Source organism: Ostrinia nubilalis, chromosome 19 (genome assembly GCF_963855985.1).
Source record: "Ostrinia nubilalis chromosome 19, ilOstNubi1.1, whole genome shotgun sequence".
Taxonomy (NCBI): domain Eukaryota; kingdom Metazoa; phylum Arthropoda; class Insecta; order Lepidoptera; family Crambidae; genus Ostrinia; species Ostrinia nubilalis.
In genome coordinates this window covers 3432143-3452678 of record NC_087106.1, presented here as the reverse complement: position 1 = coordinate 3452678, position 20536 = coordinate 3432143, and the positions used below count along the sequence as shown (strand labels likewise).

Here is a 20536-nt window from a genome sequence, read left to right as displayed (position 1 = left end):
GTCCCTCTCGGGAATCTAACCCTGGACCAAGGAACAAGACAAAAAATGATGATGGTGGTGGAGACTTTATAGGTACATACATAAATAATAATACATAGTATTCTAGAGGGTCGGGGCAAAGAAATATGTATTCAAATTGTACTTGTTTCTTTATTTTCTTTTTTCGTGTAAAGGGGTCTTGATTGAATGAAGTCGTAATCTTTAACGAGGGGCTAGGGGGGGTGTTTTATTGATTGTTTAGTATTTACTAAGAAACTTCGTATTTATTTGTTGAGCCAATTTTCCCCCGACATTTTCCTTATACTTAGTTGTTCATTTTAAAAGATTTCTTCAGAGAAATTCCGCAGCATTTTATTTACCCCATTTTTTGTCGTTTGATGTCGACACACAGCGCCGATAATGGTTTAAGATGTTTTTAACGGTTTTATTTTTCTTCCATGTTTCCTTATTTCACTGTTACTGTATTAGCATAAGATGGAAGAAAGAATAACACGAAAATATAGAAAAATTAACAGCCTGTCGTTTCGATGTTCATCATATTTAGGAAAGTGACACGCTGTGAAGTGAAGTAGGTGTGAGGCAATTCAAATGGAATATGAAATTACGTTTAAGCAATATTTCTTCCAGGACAATAGCTTTTCGTACTCCATAAGGCGTAATTTTGGAGCAATGGAATTCATATTTGCATATTCGTGGTACGAGTATATGCCATTTTACATTAAGTGAATTGAAATTCTAATGCTTTAAAAATACGTCTCGAAGTCGTATAATGTTAAATTCAATGTTTCATATTCATATCATTTTGGAATGGTAATATCGTAAATGTATTTGGTTTATGTTAGCCCTTCGATTTGACAGCCGAAGGTTGGGCTTGGGAGTATGTTTGGTCAGGTCAAACGCAAACTATCCAAACATTGGATGTTTGTGCGGTCTATTAAACGGATATGCCATAAACCATGGCAATAATAGCAAACACTGAATAAAGCTTAATAGGTTACTGATACTAATGGATATTCAAATAATATAAGAGTACCTACTAACAACAATATTATATGTATTATCATACATCATCATCATCATCATCATCTTTTCAGCCACAGGACGTCCACTGCCGAACAAAGGCCTCCTCCAATGATTTCCACATCGCCCTCTTGGTAGCGGCATGTATCCAGCGCCTTCCTGCTACCTTTATGAGGTCGTCGGTCCACCTTATGGGTGGACGTCCCACGTGGATTTAATCAAGTAAAACATTTTTAACATTAAATCATGCATACCTTTGACTTTTTGAAAGTAGTAGAAGGTAATCCTTTTGATATGCCAGAGATGTACAAAAACAAAACATGGTCATTCTTACCTGTGATAAAACAGGAACAAAAGATCTCCATATTCCGCAACGAATAAAAGCCAACGGAAACTACCAGAACAATGTTCGCATTGCAACTGTTTCCATTTACCCTTTAACACAAAGTGACTGAAACAAAGGTTTAATCAAAGTGTTTATCCAGGGACAAAAACGTCGGACAATTAAACGGGGCTCGAATTACTGAAGCTATGCAGAGCCAAACTTCCAAGCTCTGGTTACGAGAACTGCCAGATAGTCATTTCGGTAATTAGTATTGTTCCAGAACTAAATTAGTTTATGGCTACGTTTCCACTAAGTCGCAATTGAACAGACTTAAGGCCTCGTTTCCACCAAAACAGAGATTTGTTAGAATAACCAATCAGTTTTCGTTATTTCCACATCAACTCTCCGCTCGCCTTCGTCGGAAATCTGACTGGTATACAAACACATCTCTTCTCCGCTTTGGTGGAAACTGGGCATTACACTTTGACGCGTGGTGTCATGTGTTCAAACACCGCTCTGAATCGCCTAGCTTTATACCTTTGTGGACATGGACTCTTTTGTAATATGAAATCTTAAGCCTACATGATTGAAAAAACATCTCTCCTCTCGACTCTGGAAAAACATTTGAATACTTGGCTATTTTTTTCTTCCATCAAAATCTGAGCTATAGGCAGCAATTGTATACTTTCTTTTGCTTCTCTTTGTCCTTTGACAACGTCGGCACACAAAAGATAAATAACTTGTAACACGGACAATGGTACCGAGCTTAAAAGCTTGTGAGACCTGTATCAAGTAACCGGCCGTCTTTGTGACGCTTTCAGACGTTGTCAGGGTAATAATATGTTGCTCACCTATTTATTAAGACTCCCTACAGACTTTTTTCGGCGGATAGTTTAGCTGGACTGTTAGTCAGTTACAGTTAGAAGTCGTCTAAACTATTGGCCGATAAAAAATGTGTAGTTTCTGGGGACTCTAGCTTAGTCTTTATTAGTTGGCGTTTGGGGTTATATGCGGCCAGGCTGGAGATGCTGACTACACAGATATGCATCTGGATTGAGGATCCATTTTTTAAATTCTTGCGAAACAAATTGCGATTTTTTAGGTCATTAGAAAAAAAAACATATTAAAGCCGAGGTCTAAAATGTCTTAAACATAAATTAAAACTGTCACGATGATGGGTCCTCCTCACTCCAATTCTAGTTGGGGAGGTCTGACGTTCGCATATTCCCTGTTAGTCGCCTCTTAAGACAGCTACGGGCAGAGAAAAACAGGAGGGAACTGAACTGTACAAGATGATCCACATGACTGCGTCGACTCGTATTACATTTCATTTCTAATTCGCAAATATATCCGGGAAACATGAGCGCTGCTGACTGAGCACTGAAGTGTTTGATGCATGAGAGCATCCTCATTGGTTAATTTAGTGATGCCGATATAGTCGAATATCTTGGTCTTAATATCGTCATTTTTTAGAAAATATTCTTGTGCTGTTCAGCATGAGCACTGCTAAGGATTAACTATACATATTTACTTCAAGTAACCTCTTCGAAATTTCTTCTATAGCAGCTTAAACCAACATTTTATGTAGTGAAACTATAAGACTGAAAAAATATTGGTGACTTCGCTCTCTAATTTCGTCCTGAAGATATTGTATTAAAACAAGTACTTAGTATTTTGTTTCATCCTTGTTTCCTAATTCCTCTCTCAATGCTATCTTACCATCAGAAATGTTTAGTAGCTCTTACGAAAATAAGGATCATAATCCATACCGAAATCCTCTTAGTCCTATTCGAATTTGCTTCGCTACATTAAGTATAATCTCCTTATACCTTTCAGGGTACACTAATCTTCATAAACGTGTAAGTAATATTAATAAAATACCGAAAACCGTAGCATTTTCTTCGTTTTATCGTCTGGGAATGGAAATGACTGGCTTATCGTTCCTTTTTGCTCGCCTATCGCCCTTGACGTAGGCAGTGGTACAATCATAAGTCATAGCGATTTTGTCATGAGTCATAGGTGGTTTTCCCCTTTTAATTACCATTGCCGTACCGTATATTTGACTATAACTGCTGAGTACCGAAAAAAATGTAATAACTAGCAAATTATGTATAGAATTAGTTTGATTGTGGCAATAAAGGTGTTTTTAATTTCAGTAGATTTGAATATTTACCAATGCGTCAAATATACTGGTCATCACAAAAATCGGCCCACCTACGTTTTACAGGAAAACTCGTTTCTACTGACACAATCATGGTGCCCCAACAATATTGGTGTTATTTGAAAGCCCAATAAATAACCTTAAAGAAAAACACATTTAATTTCTTAATAAACGATTAACATAAACGCGATATACAATAAATGTGACTTAAAAAAAGACCTCACTTTGGGCTTACCTCTGGGATCAATTAGACCAATTTTTATGGTTATAAAACCAAATAATGATATCACGTGTCCTCTTGTCCAAAGTGGCCTAAAAGTTGACAACACAACCTTGTTCAAATTGTAACAAAGACGTTTTGACAAAAGTCTCTGTAAGCTCACTTGCATTTTAATTAAATAAATAAATAAAACGTCTTTAAGATAGCAAAACAGTTTTGCTATCTTTTTGGCTACTTTGGGTGTGACTATTTGACGCTCACTTTACGTTATCTCAATTCACATTTTTAGGTGGAGTCAATCTTGCAATATCCTTGCAATCCTTTTATCTTATCGCTTATCACTTAAAATTGGACTAAAAAGAGAAAAAGACCCCTTCGCTGTTTAAAAGTGGAGTCAATTTCTCATGACACGGCCCAAATGTTTTCCAGCTCGCATTTGTCTCTGTCAGGGCGAGGGCACCCGGCTTTTACCCATACATTTAGGCTGTCCTGATTGCACCTGTGATTAGCTGATTGGCGGTACGCCATTTTTATACGCGAACGTTTGCTTTATTGACCGAATTGACGGACAAATTGGATCTATTAACGTTGTGGCGTATGAGTTAATGTGATTTTGGTTTTCGTTTAATAAATGTAACATACAGGGTGTGTAAAAAGGAACTGTTACTAAAACATACACGTTAATATTTACGGTTATGGTATCCCACTAAGATCAGACATGATTTTGGTCGAAAATCATGCCTAATCATAGTAGGTACCTATCGAAAGCTTATTTTGAACTTACTCTTATTAAATAAAAATTATATAAACATAATAATTACTTTACCGTATTTTACTCGTCCGTGCTATATGGATATGATTTGGGTGAGACTTGGTTGACTCGCAAATAGGAAGATACGAGTATATTCAAGCGCTGATTTTTTAAAATTAATCCAGTACCAGTATCAAACAGAAAATAAGCAAATATAAAGAAATAACCACACAAATCTCGATGTAATTCTCTCAGTCTGAATAATGAATGGATGTGCCGAAGTTCTGAAACACAATCCATCCACCCTTTTATAAAAGCCAAAGCCAAAGCCAAATGAAGCACCCACTCGTGATGAATCGAGTTGCCGTACCGAACGTTACTCGTATATTTTTACTGTCGCTTTTTGCTGTACAAAAATAGAGGCGAAAGCTTTTAAATATTGCGTGCGAATGGATTCACTTTGTTTCGTGTAAATTGATATTTTAAAACAGTTGTGACTTTTTTATTTAATTACTTATTTGCTTGATTCTATGTTTATAGATAGAGCACTACGAGCGTTTAATAGTTAGACTGTATGCTATAACTATACAGGGTGTTTGGCGAAAGATTAGAAAAACTTCGCGTGTGTATAGGTAAGATCATTTTAAGAATTATTCTACAACTCGAAAAATCCGTGTTTGGAGCTTTTTTATGTCGAAAAAATTAATTATTGCAGTTTGTTATTCAACTTTCGACTAGTCAAATAGTCATTTTGCTGTAATGAAAAAAGACAAAAATATTTTCGCACGAAAGGAGCCGAATTCAGTCGATACGTCCCTTAAACAGTTATTGTGGTTATAATATGGACCCAGTGGGATAAAAGAAATATTATTTGGATATCGGGCCGAGCATAGGCAATTTACCCCTCGCTAGTTCAATAAAAACGGTAGAAAAGGGAATAAGTAGGGAATCGCCGATGGGTTCTATTTACATTCGCTTTGGAATTCTATACAAGTTAGGTATTTTTTGTAGTCCACTTTACGTGCAGACACTTTTTTAGAGTAACAAATCGATTTAGTTGATGTTGATAAAAAAAGTGTGTTTTCATCTAAGGGGCAGGGGCGACTTGGTGTTCACGTGGTCGTTAATTAATATTTATTACACAAACCACAGAATAATAAAATGTAAAATGTACAGAAAGTTTTCAACAATATCCAAACGAAAAGGGATTAAAAAATTTAAAGCCATAAACGACTTTAATTTTTTTAATCTTTTGTCATTTAAAAATGGTCGCCGATTTCCCAACGTTAGAGCACAGTGTAACTCTAATAGAGCCGTGACTTTTTTACGTCCGAGCAGCCCAAGGAAACTCCACAGAGATTTTAAGTAAAGAAAATCGTGCCCCTGAATTAAATATTTAGTAGTAAGCTCTTTGAATAATAAATAATTCAGTGAAGTTTGACTAACACGAACGACCTTTAGACCTCGATATTAATTCTGATGACCCGTCAGTCCAGAGATAGTGGCGCCCTCTTTGTCAATGTCTTTGTCAATGTTTTGTTTAGTGTTATTTTTTTTAATTTAAATGTTGGTTGGAGAAGAGGCACCCGCTGAAAACCAGCGTCGGGGCACGCGTGCATGCACGCGTGGCTCGATTAATGCTGAGCGAGCGCCTTTTTGACACAAAATATGCATGTATAGTTTTAAGTTCCTTTGTTCTATTTTTTCTTTTTGTGTCAAATAAAGTTTTTCTTATCTTATCTTATCTTATCAGTCCAAAGCTTGTAAATCATTATACTTAATAATCAATAATAAATTGTCCAGATAAGCAAGCAACTATGGATAGATTTCCTTTTTTCAGTCTAGGTTGTTTTGTTATACACTAACATTCGTTTGTTTGTCCACTACTTGTGGGATTCGAACCGCAAGTGGCGTTTAGCTAAGTGCTACATATTGGCCAAGTGGCCTTTTCTTTAAAGTTTCTTAAAGTGGTTTGTCACCTGTCATTCGCTTTGCACTGGAGGGAAGTCGATCTTTAATTTCGAACTCCTCCTATGTTCTTCTGATTAATTTCGTTGCGGGTGCAATGACAGTTTAACTTTCCCCCCGGGACAAACTGGCTTTTACTGGTTGGGTTTGTGTTGGCGGTCAAGCTATAGATCCTGGCTCCAGCAGCAGATTGAAATGGTGGGAATGGGAATGAAAGGTGGGAATAATCCCGAATACCAAGCTGGTGTGTTTTTCGTTTACTTTCATATTCAAATTCGGTTTCGTTTTCAAATATGGTCGGCCTGATTTCCTTGAAATTCATATCACGACCTCAACCCAGTGTAAGGGAAAAAGGAATAAATCTCAATTTTAATAAAAAGACTGAGGGAATAAACAGGACATGCTGTAGGGTCTGTTTTGCATTTTGCTCCAAATACATAGTATCATTGTGGCTTGGCACAGACCATAAGCTTAGATCAGTGGTTCTTAACCTTTAAGTCATGAGGGACCATTTTACCAAATTTCTGTCTTGTCATGGACCACCTCATAATCATAATCGGTCAAAAGTAAACCAGTTTGACTGCAAAAATCAGTTGAAAGTGGTTTTGACCAAGGCGTGCAAGTGCACTTCGTGGACCACTTGGAATGCCTCCAGGGACCACCAGTGGTCCACGGACCAGCGGTTAAGAACCACTAGCTTAGATGGTCATATCTCATATTTCTTACACATCTAAGTATCACTCGTTGGTTGATGAAATTTGAAACATCAAATCCGGTACGTTTGCTTGATTCGGCTCTACGCCGTAACGTTTTACGATAAGGTGATTTGATTGATCAACGATACCAACGCAGCACTCTTTGCACTATACCGCGACGGAGAAAGTGAAATTTTTTTTTTGTTTAATTACATGTCCGATGTACTGCAGAAAACTTACTGCTGCACCGTTCTTAAGAGACGCCATAGGATGGGCGCCATGATAAAATCTTATCGACAATTAAATCGATAAAATGCCGCGATAAAAGTTTCTCGTGGCGAGCAATCTAGCATTATGAGCTTGTGACTTGTACCAAACTCTGTCTCCCTTCCACTAAAATTTACTTTACCACTGAAAATTAGCCCCTTCTATTGGCGGCCCGTGCGAAAGTTTGCGCGCATACCTCCGTGTCGGAATTCCTTCGCTATAAAAGTATTTTTGTCGAAATAGGCATTGTTGGAATATGCGCATACGTTTTGAAGGGCATGATAACGATGTTTTAATTTTTATTAAAATTGTACCGCGCTCGCTGAAATTCTCTGGAATTTTGTAATTATGATAACGTAAAAGGTCTAGGTCGTCGTTCGCGGGATCATTTTATAAATGTGATCGTATTTCGTTATTTTGATGTAGTAAACAAAAGTTGTATCATTTTTATTATTCAGTGTGTGTTAGTGTGTATGTTACATTACAGGATAGATAGATAGAGAAATAAACACTGAATGTGTTTATTTCTCTACGTATTGACACACTCATCTAATAGGAATAGTGTGTGTGTATGACAACTATGTTAGAGATTATCTGGTCTTAAAAGGAAAGAATCTTGATTTTATAAGGAAACGTCATCTGGAATCTGTCCTATCTCTATAATTCTACATTATTGAATGATTGATTGATTCACTGAAAAACAGTGTTGTAAAGATCTCCCTCACAGCAATTTCTGAGCCACGTCCATATGCCTTCGTTGTATTGTGCACATTCAATTTGTAAGAATTCATGTCTAATTTTAAGAGACAAAGTTAAGGCGGGTTTTAGAATTGCGCTGACCGCTCGCTGATCATCGGCGCTGACAGATCAATATGTATGTAATTGAAGGGAACGTTCCTGAGTGACGCTGATCGCTCGGCGCCGACGCTTCATACATTTCGGCTGTCAGCGCTGACGGTCAGCGTGCGTCAGCGTGACTCTAAAACCAGCCTAAAGCTTTTTATTAAAATTGCACTTTATTGTTTCAGCTGGAGAATGTGCAGCTCCTGGACAAGTACAACCTGCGGAACCCGTCGAAGGGCACGCTGTACTTCGCCACCACACACCTCATATTCGTCGACCATGAGATGAGGAAGGAGACATGGGTGTGTATTTCTCAGACTTTTATGTTACAACCCGATTAAGCTAAGTGCGCACCTCGCTAAACTCTGGCCGCCGAGCAGATAGAATTTCGTCCAATGACCCAAACTGGACTTTAGAATGCGACTCACCCTCGCACTCTCCGGCACACCTCCCCGCGTTGCCCCATCCGTACCAGAGCGTCGATGTGACGTCCCGGCCGCCAGGTGTATGAATTATTATGTTACATTAGTCAACCAATTTAGCACACAGCAGGGCTAAGCTAAGATGCGCGTCACGATATCAACGCATATTATCTATTTCAGATCATAAACGCATAATCCTTAAGCCCAAATCTAAAATTGCCGATAAGATTTAATCGTGGCCTTACTTAAAAACCATCAGATTTACGGCAGGGAATTGCCTCTAACTGTTCAGGAGGCCTAGGATGTGCGCCGCGATAAGCTTTTATTGCGCCATTTTATCGATTTTACGCGATAAGCCCATAGGTTTGTCGTCTAAAATCATAGATAAGATTTTATCACGGTGCGCATCCTAGACCGGTAGGTTGTCGGAGCTGCGGTTGAAAAGGGTCGCTGTCAGGGTCAGGATTAGGCTTGAGGTAAATTTTTGATTGGCCGGGAAAGGGTGGCGCTGTTTTAGTTTTGTTGTAAAAGTACCTACAAGTTATTAGTACGAGTACGTCAGAGAGGATAGAGACCCTGTTTGTGGCTGTACCTTTTTTTGGCCACTTATGCTTGAAATAAGCATATAAAACTGTAACATTAATAATGAATTGTAGTCAAATACCTGCTTTGTTCTGCATAAAAAAGAAGATTGTACTTAGAGTGCCCAAAAAGGGAAAAAAATCGCCAAAACCGGTACCTTTACCCTAATAAGACAAATTGGCATAAATGTAAACTGCAGATAGTTTACTCGGTTTTAAACAATAAAAATCTTTAATTACAAACATTTAGTGGAAATGATAACGAAAAATTACAATGACTTTTTTGCATTTTAGTAAGCATTTACGATTAGTGTCAAGTGTAGATATACTATTTTAACAAAAAGGTACTCGCCGGTGTTAAAATGTAAATGATATGCTTACAAAACCGCCGGAACGAACCCTAAAGTTCTAGGTGCTGTGGTTAGCGGCTTACTGCTGAACTAACTTTATAATCAAGGTTTAACTGAGCCTAGTTTAAACCCTTATTAATTATTGACCGGATTTTGTTCCTGCGGTCGGCTCATAACTTTGTGAGAAGGTAATCCTCTCTGAGGCATTCTGGCCAAGCATTATTGACCTTTACCAGCACAGAATACGTAATACTTTTAAGTTAAGGGATAGGTACTCATATCCCTTATTTTTAGTCGGCATTTATAATTGCTGCCTTGGTTAGGGTCTAGGCAATGACTGTGATACTTATTTGAACACAGGGTCCTAAATACCTATTCATAGAATGGCGAGGTGTCACACACGAACGAACCAATCACAGAGCTCTATTCAACGCTGTGCGTTCGATTTCGCATAGCGTTGCTGCTTCACTTAAGCGAGCATCGTTTGTGAATACGGGTGTAAATTTCAAAAGAAAACGATCCGAATTCGCTTTCTTACTTTAGTGACACGATTCATGTCAGAAGGGGAGCCTGTATGTCCCGAATGACATTGAAACGGTGACTGGATTAAGTAGATTTATCCACGGGCGCGGCGCAGCGGACAGACTACAAATTGTCTAAATTACTGCCACCTCCTGTCGGATATAAATTTTCACTTGACATTGCGCCGGGTCGCAGTTGCTTTGGACGTAAACAGGGCTACCATTTAGGAAATAATCTCTCTTAGACTAGGCGCAGACCACCGATTTTTAGTTGGCCGATAGTTGTGCGCGATTTAAAATTGTATGAAGAATCGGCTAAATCGAATCGGTGTAATGTGCGCACTTCCATACATGCCCATACTGATCAACTGCCCGACTAAACTATCGGCCGACGAAAAATCGATGGTCTGCGCCTAGGCTTACTCTCTAAATCTAATATAAATCGTCAGTTGTGATTGCATTCAAATACATTCCAGTATTAAAATACTCTTCAAAAGAATTCTAACTCATAAATACGTGGCGTTTTTTTGTACAAATGGCCGTGCGCAAGTTTACGCCTGAGTGTTTAGTTCAAAACGTTGCGTTTAAGGCGCCAATAAAATTGTATGAATATCTCTGAAAACAAACATATTAAGCATTGAAATCAATCAATTTTATAGGGCAGCAGTGTTCTAAGTGCGCGTATCAGGCGCCTTTTATAAGCCCTTTATAGTCTCTAGGACTAAAGTCTGCATGAAACTGGTATTATCCAGAAAAAAACAGAATAGTTGGTAGCCCTTGACACAAGCGACATTGTTATTTACGGCTACACGAAATAAAGAATTGTATTAAAAGTTTGCCTTTTTTTTTGCGATGGGGAAGAATTAGTTTCAACTTGTAGCTCTATAAAAATGTTTTGAACGTGTCCAAGTAACAGAGTTTGATTTCCCATTAAAAAAACTTACAATACAATAGGAATAGGACAGCCATGTTTTGAATAAGTATTTATACCAAGTAACTCTTTGGTGAAGGTCGCAAACACCTGGATACGGAGCCCGTGACCTGTAGTTATGAAAATCGGAGGATCTTATGGTTAAAAATGTTGAAATGACTAACGACGTACGTAGTAAGTGTAACTATTGGGTAACCTGTGCCATTTCCTTCTTAATAGAAGTTTATTTCCAGATACTCCTGATGCACATATCATCAGTGGAGCGACTGCCGATCACCACAACTGGGTCGCCACTCCTGGTCCGCACCAAGACGTTCCAGTCTGTGTTCTTCGTCATCCCACGGGAGCGGGACTGCCATGAAATGCACCAAACGCTTCTCAGGCTGAGTCAACCTGGTATGGCAATTTTGAGAACCATTTTCCACTTTGTTGCTTTGTTATTAAGGTTATAATCGTCATTTCTTCAATCCGGATTGATAAGGATCATCTTAAAATAAGTAATAGCAAAGCTGGATATGAATGAGCTGTGTGTGAGCAGAGAAGAATAGAATGACCCTCACTCTACTAAAGGATAAGTATGCGAACTTCACTCCCCAATCAGTCTGGCTAACCTGGGAAGTGTAGACCAAATCCTTCATTTGCTTTTAGTAAATTTAAGATGGTCGTGCTTCTGCTGTGGAGACTAAATGACCTAATGATGTTAAAGGGTCAAAAATATGTTATTTTTGGAGACTTGACGGTGGCGCTTTTAGGAGCGTTGAAGGATCAAGTTATTTTCTTCCTTTTTTCTTTCATCATCATCATTTCAGCCATAGGACATCCACTGCTGAACATAGGCCTCCCCCAATGATTTCCACAATGGCCGGTTGGTGGCGGCCTGCATCCAGCGCCTTCCCGCTACCTTTAAGTAAACGAACTAAAGTCGCTGACATAGCCCAACGGATTAGCAAGCTGAAGGGCAGGGCATATAGTACGCAGAACTGACGGCTGATGGGGCAGCAAGGTTCTGGAGTGGCGGCCACGTACCGAAAAGCGCAGCGTAGGACGTCCACCCACAGGGTGAACCTACGACCCTTCTCTTTGTTAATTGCTAAATTTTCTTTTCAGTTCACATAGATGAGCTGTACTGTTTCCACTACAAGTCCACTCCAGACGACCTCCCGAAGTCGGCCGGATGGAACTTCTTCGACATACAGACGGAGTTCCAGAGGATGAACGTCCCCAACGAGCAATGGGTTTTATGCACAGCTAATAAGGATTATGAGGTATATTTAAAATGTATAGTTTCCCCAAAATTGTTAAATTATTAAATAAATTAGTACTTTAAACTTCTTGACGCTTAACAAACACTAGGCCTCCGGGGACTCTAAGAATCAGTACTGGTATTGGCAGATGACTTGAATGAAAGAGTAAATGAAATAATTAGCACGTTAAGTGTGAAATACAATACAATCCTACTTTGTGAATAATTTGATTTGTAAAGATGCACAAAATCTACTCGTATGTTAGTAACCATTGGCAAATATTTACTGTGTGTTATCAGTTATCATGATTGTTTCTACTTTTAAAGACATTCGTTAATTTATCAAAGCGAAACCTGTCGGCCAATCACAACTTACAAACTGATCTAGCTAACTGCGCATCTCGCTGGAATGCGACTCTCCCTTTCACTTACCCGCGTTCGCCCCGTCCGTACCGAAACGTCGATGTGACGTCACGCCCGCCAGGTGCGCAGTTAAATCGACCGGGTTGTATTTATTTGAAATCTTTATTGCACACACAAAAAATATCGGTACAACAGGCGAGCTTAATGCCATGTAGTAGTGTATCCGTCAAGCTAGCACCCATAACACAAGCATTAAAGTTGCTTACTTTGGGGCTAGCTGGCGCTGTGTGAAATTGTCCAAAGATTTATTTATTTATTTATTTATTTATTTATTTATGTGGCATTCTCTTCCAGCTAACCAAAAAGTTAAGTCAAAAAAGAGAATTTGAGTAGGCGGTGCAAAATAGTACAAATAAAATGACATTAATTTAAAAGGTGTATTGTTTTCCAGCTGTGTGATACATATCCCAGTGAGATCTACGTACCCGCGCGCGCGTCGACCGCCGTATTGCTGGGCAGCGCCAGCTTCAGATCCCGCGGCCGGCTGCCGGCGCTGGCGTATCTGCACCACAACAAAGCGGCCATTGCGCGCTGCAGCCAGCCTCTAAGCGGGTTCTCTGCTAGGTGCGTAAGAGCCAGCGAAGACCTGGCGAGCCTTTAGTACTTCCAGTCTGCGACAATAATGCTGCAGCCAGCCTCTTATCGGGTTCCCTGCTAGATGCGTTAGTAAGAACTGCTTACTACAGTTTCAGCAGGTTCTTTGCTAGGTTTCTAGGCCGCAGGTTCTCTCATCACACTCTCTACGACAGTCCTGGGCCGGCTGCCTGCGCTGGCGTATCTGCACCACAACAAAGCGGCCATTGCGCGCTGCAGCCAGCCTTTAAGCGGGTTCTCTGCTAGGTACGTCACAGTTCTGACTACAGTTTCAGCAGGTTCTCTGCTAGTTGCGTGGCAGTACTTACTACGTCACAATCTCGCAGCAAGGTGCCGGCGCTGGCGTATCTGCACCACAACAAAGCGGCCATTGCGCGCTGCATCCAGCCTCTAAGTGGGTTCTCTGCTAGGTGAGCAATATACCTCTATAAAAAAGAACTGGTGGAGGGGATTGGGGGTTCCTCGAGCCTCTAGCCTGAGGCGGAGCTTCTTTATAGTCCAGATCGCTTGTTATTATCGACGATAAATACGCTGTAGCGGGTTCTCTGGGTGAGTAAGCCAGCGAAGACCTGGCGAGCCTATAGTACTTCTAGTCTGCGGCAGTAATGCTGCAGCCAGCCTCTAAGCGGGTTCTCTGCTAGGTACGTCACAGTTCTTACTACAGTTTCAGCAGGTTCTTTGCTAGGTTTCAAGGCCGCAGGTTCTCTCATCACACTCCCTACTACTTACTGTCCCGCGGCCGACTGCCGGCGCTGGCGTATCTGCACCACAACAAAGCGGCCATCGCGCGCTGCAGCCAGCCTCTAGCGGGTTCTCTGCTAGGTGCGTAATATAGGTCTAGGTCCCTTACTTTCTCAGATCGCTTGTTATAGTCGGCGATAATAGTCGGTTCTTTGCTAGGTACGTCACAGTTCTGACTACAGTTTCAGCAGGTTCTCTGCTAGTTGCGTGGCAGTCCTTACTACGTCACAATCTCGCAGCAAGGTGCCGGCGCTGGCGTATCTGCACCACAACAAAGCGGCCATCGCGCGCTGCAGCCAGCCTCTAAGCGGGTTCTCTGCTAGGTGAGTAATATGCCCGTTTTCACCATCAATACCTAATTTTTAAGTGACACATAACAGGAATTTTGTTTTCATAGGGGTCATTTAAAAATTAGAACTTGTAAGCGACAGTAATGCTGCAGCCAGCCTCTTATCGGGTTCCCTGCTAGATAGGCGTTACAGTTGTTACTACAGTCACAGCAGGATATCTTCTAGGTTTTTAGGCTGCAGTTTCTCTCATCACACTCCCTACTACTTACTGTCCCGCGGCCGGCTGCCGGCGCTGGCGTATCTGCACCACAACAAAGCGGCCATCGCGCGCTGCAGCCAGCCTCTAGCGGGTTCTCTGCTAGGTGCGTAATATAGGTGTAGGTCCTTTACTTTCTCAGATCGCTTGTTATAGTCGGTTCTTTGCTAGCTGCGTCACAGTTTTTACTACAGTCACATCAGGCTTTCTGCTATGTGCGTTATAGTACTAGCTTTAGATCCCGCGGCCGGCTGCCGGCGCTGGCGTATCTGCACCACAACAAAGCGGCCATTGCGCGCTGCAGCCAGCCTCTAAGCGGGTTCTCTGCTAGGTGAGCAATATAGGTCTACCTCTATAAAAAACAACTGGTGGAGGGGATTGGGGGTTCCTCGAGCCTCTAGCCTGAGGCGCAGCTGCGGCCGAATGTCCAACTAGGACAATAACTCGCGGCTCCGTTTCTTTTGGCTCTGGTGGAAACCGTCGGGTTTTAGTGGGTAGGCTCCGCTTTTAGTTGGTAGGCCCCGCCTTTAGTAGGTAGGCGGGGAGAGTCCCACATAACCCACTGGCCGTCCCCATTGATCAGTGGGTATGCGCAAAGCATTTCCCGACGTAAAAAAGTCTCTACTAGGTGCGTCGACAATAATAACGGTGCAGCGGGTTCTCTGGGTGAGTGAGCCAGCGAAGACCTGGCGAGCCTTTAGTACTTCCAGTCTGCGACAGTAATGCTGCAGCCAGCCTCTAAGCGGGTTCTTTGCTATGTACGTCACAGTTGTTACTACAGTTTCAGCAGGTTCTTTGCTAGGTTTCTAGGCCGCAGGTTCTCTCATCACACTCCCTACTACTTACTGTCCCGCGGCCGGCTGCCGGCGCTGGCGTATCTGCACCACAACAAAGCGGCCATTGCGCGCTGCAGCCAGCCTCTAAGCGGGTTCTCTGCTAGGTGCGTAATATAGGTCTAGGTCCCTTACTTTCTGAGATCACTTGTTATAGTCGGCGATAATAGTCGGTTCTTTGCTAGGTGCGTCACAGTTCTTACTACAGTCACATCAGGCTCTTTGTTAGGTGCGTTATAGTACTAGCTTTAGATCCCGCGGCCGACTGCCGGCGCTGGCGTATCTGCACCACAACAAAGCGGCCATCGCGCGCTGCAGCCAGCCTCTAAGCGGGTTCTCTGCTAGGTGAGTAATATGCCCGTTTTCACCATCAATACCTAATTTTTAAGTGACACATAACAGGAATTTTGTTTTCATAGGGGTCATTTAAAAATTGGAACTTGTAAGCCTATAGTACTTCCAGTCTGCGACAGTAATGCTGCAGCCAGCCTCTCAGCGGGTTCTTTGCTATGTGCGTCACAGTTCTTACTACAGTCACCACAGCAGGTATCTGCCAGGTTTCTAGGTTTCAGGCTCTCTCATCACACTCCCTACTACTTACCTACTGTCCACAGTTCTTACTACAGTTTCAGCAGGTTCTTTGCTAGGTTTCTAGGCCGCAGGTTCTCTCATCACACTCTCTACGACAGTCCTGGGCCGGCTGCCGGCGCCGGCGTATCTGCACCACAACAAAGCGGCTATCGCGCGCTGCAGCCAGCCTCTAAGCGGGTTCTGTGCTAGGTGAGCAATATAGGTCTACCTCTATAAAAAACAACTGGTGGAGGGGATTGGGGGTTCCTCGAGCCTCTAGCCTGAGGCGGAGCTTCTTTATAGTCCAGATCGCTTGTTATAGTCGGCGATAAATACGCTGCAGCGGGTTCTCTGGGTGAGTGAGACAGCTATGACCTGGCAAGCCTTTAGTACTTCCAGTCTGCGACAATAATGCTGCAGCCAGCCTCTTATCGGGTTCCCTGCTAGATGCGTCACAGTTCTTACTACAATCACAGCAGGTTCTCTAGGTTTCTAGGCTGCATTTTCTCTCATAACACTCCCTACTACTTTACTGTCCCGCGGCCGGCTGCCGGCGCTGGCGTATCTGCACCACAACAAAGCGGCCATCGCGCGCTGCAGCCAGCCTCTAAGCGGGTTCTCTGCTAGGTGCGTAATATAGGTCTAGGTCCCTTACTTACTCAGATCGCTTGTTATAGTCGGCGATAATAGTCGGTTCTTTGGTAGGTACGTCACAGTTCTTACTACAGTCACAGCAGGCTTTCTGCTATGTGCGTTATAGTACTAGCTTCAGATCCCGCGGCCGGCTGCCGGCGCTGGCGTACCTGCACCACAACAAAGCGGCCATCGCGCGCTGCAGCCAGCCTCTAAGTGGGTTCTCTGCTAGGTGAGTAATATAGTTCTAATGCCCGTTTTCACCATCAATCCCTAATTTTTAAGTGACCCCTATGGTAACACATAAGAGGAATTTTGTTTTCATAGCGGTCACTTAAAAATTAGGAATTGATGGTGAAATCAGGCATAAGTCCGTATAGGGTTGCCAGGCGTCCGGATAAAGCCGGACATAGTTAGGCTTTTTGATTGCCTGTCCGGCCAAAATAACCGATGTCCGGCCTGTCCGGCTTTTGTTAGGCTTTATATTTGGCTGCCGCGCCAGGCGAAAGTCGAGCCATAGAATAAGGCACGCACGCATCAGGACGTTAGGCAATCGATGATGACAGTACTCTCACTCGTGAGCTCACTAATTGCACCCCCCCCCCCCCCCCCCGTCGCATGTCCGGCTTTTAGGGTAAAATGTCCGGCCAAATGAAGCACATAGTCCGGCTTTTGTGTTTTTGGACCTGGCAACCCTAAGTCCGTATAAGTCCCTTACTACAAGTCCAGATCGCTTGTAATAGTCGGCGATAATTACGTATTCTCTGGGTGAGTGAGCCAGCTATGACCTGGCAAGCCTTTAGTACTTCCAGTCTGCGACAGTAATGCTGCAGCCAAGTAATTACTTTACTCTTTGGCAGCCAGCCTCTAAGTGAGTAAGAGCTAGCGCAACCAGGCGAAAACGCTGACCTGACAAACACTGCAAGAGCAGGGTACCGGTTCTCGTGGCAGCTTTCTTCTTCTCGTCGTTTCCAACCGTATAGCACTGCTACTCAAAGCGTTGTAGTACTTGCTAGAATGCGACAATGACGCTGCAGCCAGTCTCCTCGTAGATTCTCAACTAGGTGCGTCACAAATCTTACTACAGTTCTTACTTTCTATGGCATCTCTTACGAACCAATGGCACGCGTGCCAATGATGGCACGCGACATAATATTTTGGGCACGCCATCAATCACAAATTCAGTAATTCAATAGTAAATAATGTGTTTTGATTATGAGCTATCGTATTTGCCGTCATCAGTTAGTGCCACTGTAGAATAAGGTCGTGTCACTCACCAGTGGTGCCACTTGATAGCATTAGGTGTTAATTTAATGGCACGTGTCTATGACTACTTCAAACATTTTTTTAGAATAGTGGCACGTTGATACTTAAAGGTTCGCCATCCCTGCTCTATGGGCTCTCTTGCTAGGTGTGTCACAGTTCTCACTACAGTACTCACTCTCAGCAGGCTCCGGCCAGGTCACAGTCCTTAGTACAGTATCTACTTACTCCCAGTGGACTCTCTGCTATGTAAGTTACAGTCTTTAGTACAGTACTTACTCTCAGCAGGTTCTCTGCTAAGTGCGTTTTAGTTTTTATAGATATTTTGAGATTTTATCCTGGTTTTCCAAAGGGAAAATCGGGCGCGATAAGGTCCTATGGCAGACCGAAATTCACGCACGCGATGCCGTGACCAAAAACTAGTATGTAAATATTCTAGTACTCCTGTTCATGTTGCAATAACACAAATGCTACGTAATTAGATAGTTAAATTATTGTTTTTATTGTTTCCACAGATGCATGGAAGACGAACAGATGCTGGACTTGATCCGGCGAGCGAACCCCAACTGCGGTTATATGTATGTCGTCGACACACGGCCGAGGGTAAGTATATTTAAGGCCTGGTTCAGATAATCGCGCGGTTACTGGGTGGTTCTCATTGGTGAGGCGCTGAGGCGGTAATCGTGCCTTTACGATTTGATGCAAATGTACAAGAATTAAGAAGGCGCTGGACGCAGGCCGCTACCAACCGGGCAACATGGAAAGAATTGGGGGAGTTATGTTCAGCAGTGGACGTCCTATGGCTGAGATGATGATGATGATGACGTACGAAAACTGCCCAGTAACCGTGCGATTTTCACCGTGTCTGAACCAGGCCTTATAACAATACGTTAGTTCAGTTATTAATAAAATACCTCAGTTTATAGTTTAAACTTTAAAGTAAGGGTGTGAATTAGAACTCAAAACCTAGAAACTAATTCACCTAGGTAAACAGATGCGAAAACCTGGGTGAATTAATTCTAGGTGAACAAAAGCGACCGCTTTTTAGTCAACTCAATTCACATGAAAAATGAAGCTAGGTGAAATGGTTCCAAGGTGAAATGCGGACACTAAAAATTCCACTTTCACCCAAGTGAACAAAGTGGAATAATACATTTTATCTCAAAAGTGGCCAAACACTGCAATGATTAAAATCTTTTACAGATAAACGCAATGGTGAACCGGGCAGCGGGAAAAGGCTACGAGAACGAGGCGTTCTACGAAAACATCAAGTTCCAGTTCATGGGCATAGGCAACATCCACGTGATGCGCAAGAGTTTGCAGAAACTAGTTGAGAGTAAGTAGAATACAATAACAATACAAAGGTTCTGGAATGGAGGCCGCGCACCGGAAAACGCAGCGTGGGACGTCCACCTACAAGGTGGACCGACGACATCGTAAAGGTAGCAGGGAAGCGCTGGACGCAGACCGCTGCCAATCGATCAACATGGAAAGCATTGGGGGAGGCCTATGTTCAGCAGTGGACGTCCTATGGCTGAAATGATGATGATGATGAGAATACAATAGAAAAAACTTTATGCATAGGTTTAGCGCTTAATTCATGCTTCAACCACACCAACGCGTGCAGATCGCATCGCCGGCGCGATCAAAGCCAATGACAGGTCGCGCGACCTGTGACAGTTCACGCTTCAGTGATAATCTTGAGGTAGGGAGCATTTTTTTTACGGGGAAAAAATGCGTTGAATCGCATACCTACCCTGCGGGGACAGGGTAGGTTATGTGGGGCTCACCAAGTCAGAAGGACGAGGCATACCCACTAAAAAGACCCCGGTGCTCCGTCACTCGCCATAAGTGGGAGGAGATTGTGGGTTTCCGGACAAAGCCTTCTCTACCACAGCCCCTCCCGGGAGGTAGGGAGCCTAACCTAACCTAACTTGACATGGGAGGGGTGACATTGACAGAGCATATAAATCTGAAAAAGATTTTAAGTCTCGCTGAAGTTTGACTTAACAAAAGCCGCTCCCATACCTCCGGCACTGATTGATTAGCGCTAGAACTATGGTTCTGTTTACTTGTCACTGTGTAATAGTGTGTGAAAGTGTGTGTTGGAAAAAAGACAGTTCTCGCTGTCGCCCAGAGATGGCGCTGTCTAAAAATTACATCGCGGTAACAACGCGCTTCAGCAAATACAAAATGAAACGTTTTGGGTCTCAGTCCTATAGCTGGAATATAGCTCAAGTTGAAACTGATATTCAGTCTCATAGTGTATGGCAAATACTCAGATTTTTTACATATTTTTTCAGCTTGTGAACAAAACAGTCCGACCATGTCTTCCTTCCTCAACGGCTTAGAGTCCTCGGGGTGGCTGAAACACATAAAGTAAGTTATTAGTTGCGAAATTCAGTATATTTTTTCCTGTATCTATTCATTTCATCATCAATAGAAATAGATACAATAGAGTATTTTTTTCATAACGCATTAATGCCGAATTTGGGTGACTTGTGTTTACTCGTATGTTGATATTTTTAGGCCTCGAACTAGAGACAATTAAACAAATAATTACGAAGTTATGGCGCGTTGAAATTGAGTGACGTCACACTGTGCTACCCCTTTAACCACGCCTTAACGTCACGGG

The 20536-nt window shown here is 42.4% G+C and overlaps 1 protein-coding gene across 1 annotated transcript in view; it reads left to right on the top strand.

Annotated features, from left to right (window-relative positions):
• LOC135081063 (myotubularin-related protein 6) overlaps positions 1–20536 on the top strand; it is a 93901-nt gene that overhangs the window by 50139 nt on the left and 23226 nt on the right. The window contains exons 2-8 of the mRNA XM_063975788.1: positions 8436–8552; positions 11289–11451; positions 12163–12320; positions 13113–13285; positions 18417–18504; positions 19105–19237; positions 20205–20280. Coding sequence (XP_063831858.1) covers positions 8436–8552; positions 11289–11451; positions 12163–12320; positions 13113–13285; positions 18417–18504; positions 19105–19237; positions 20205–20280 — 908 coding nt within the window. The remainder of the gene's footprint in view (positions 1–8435; positions 8553–11288; positions 11452–12162; positions 12321–13112; positions 13286–18416; positions 18505–19104; positions 19238–20204; positions 20281–20536) is intronic.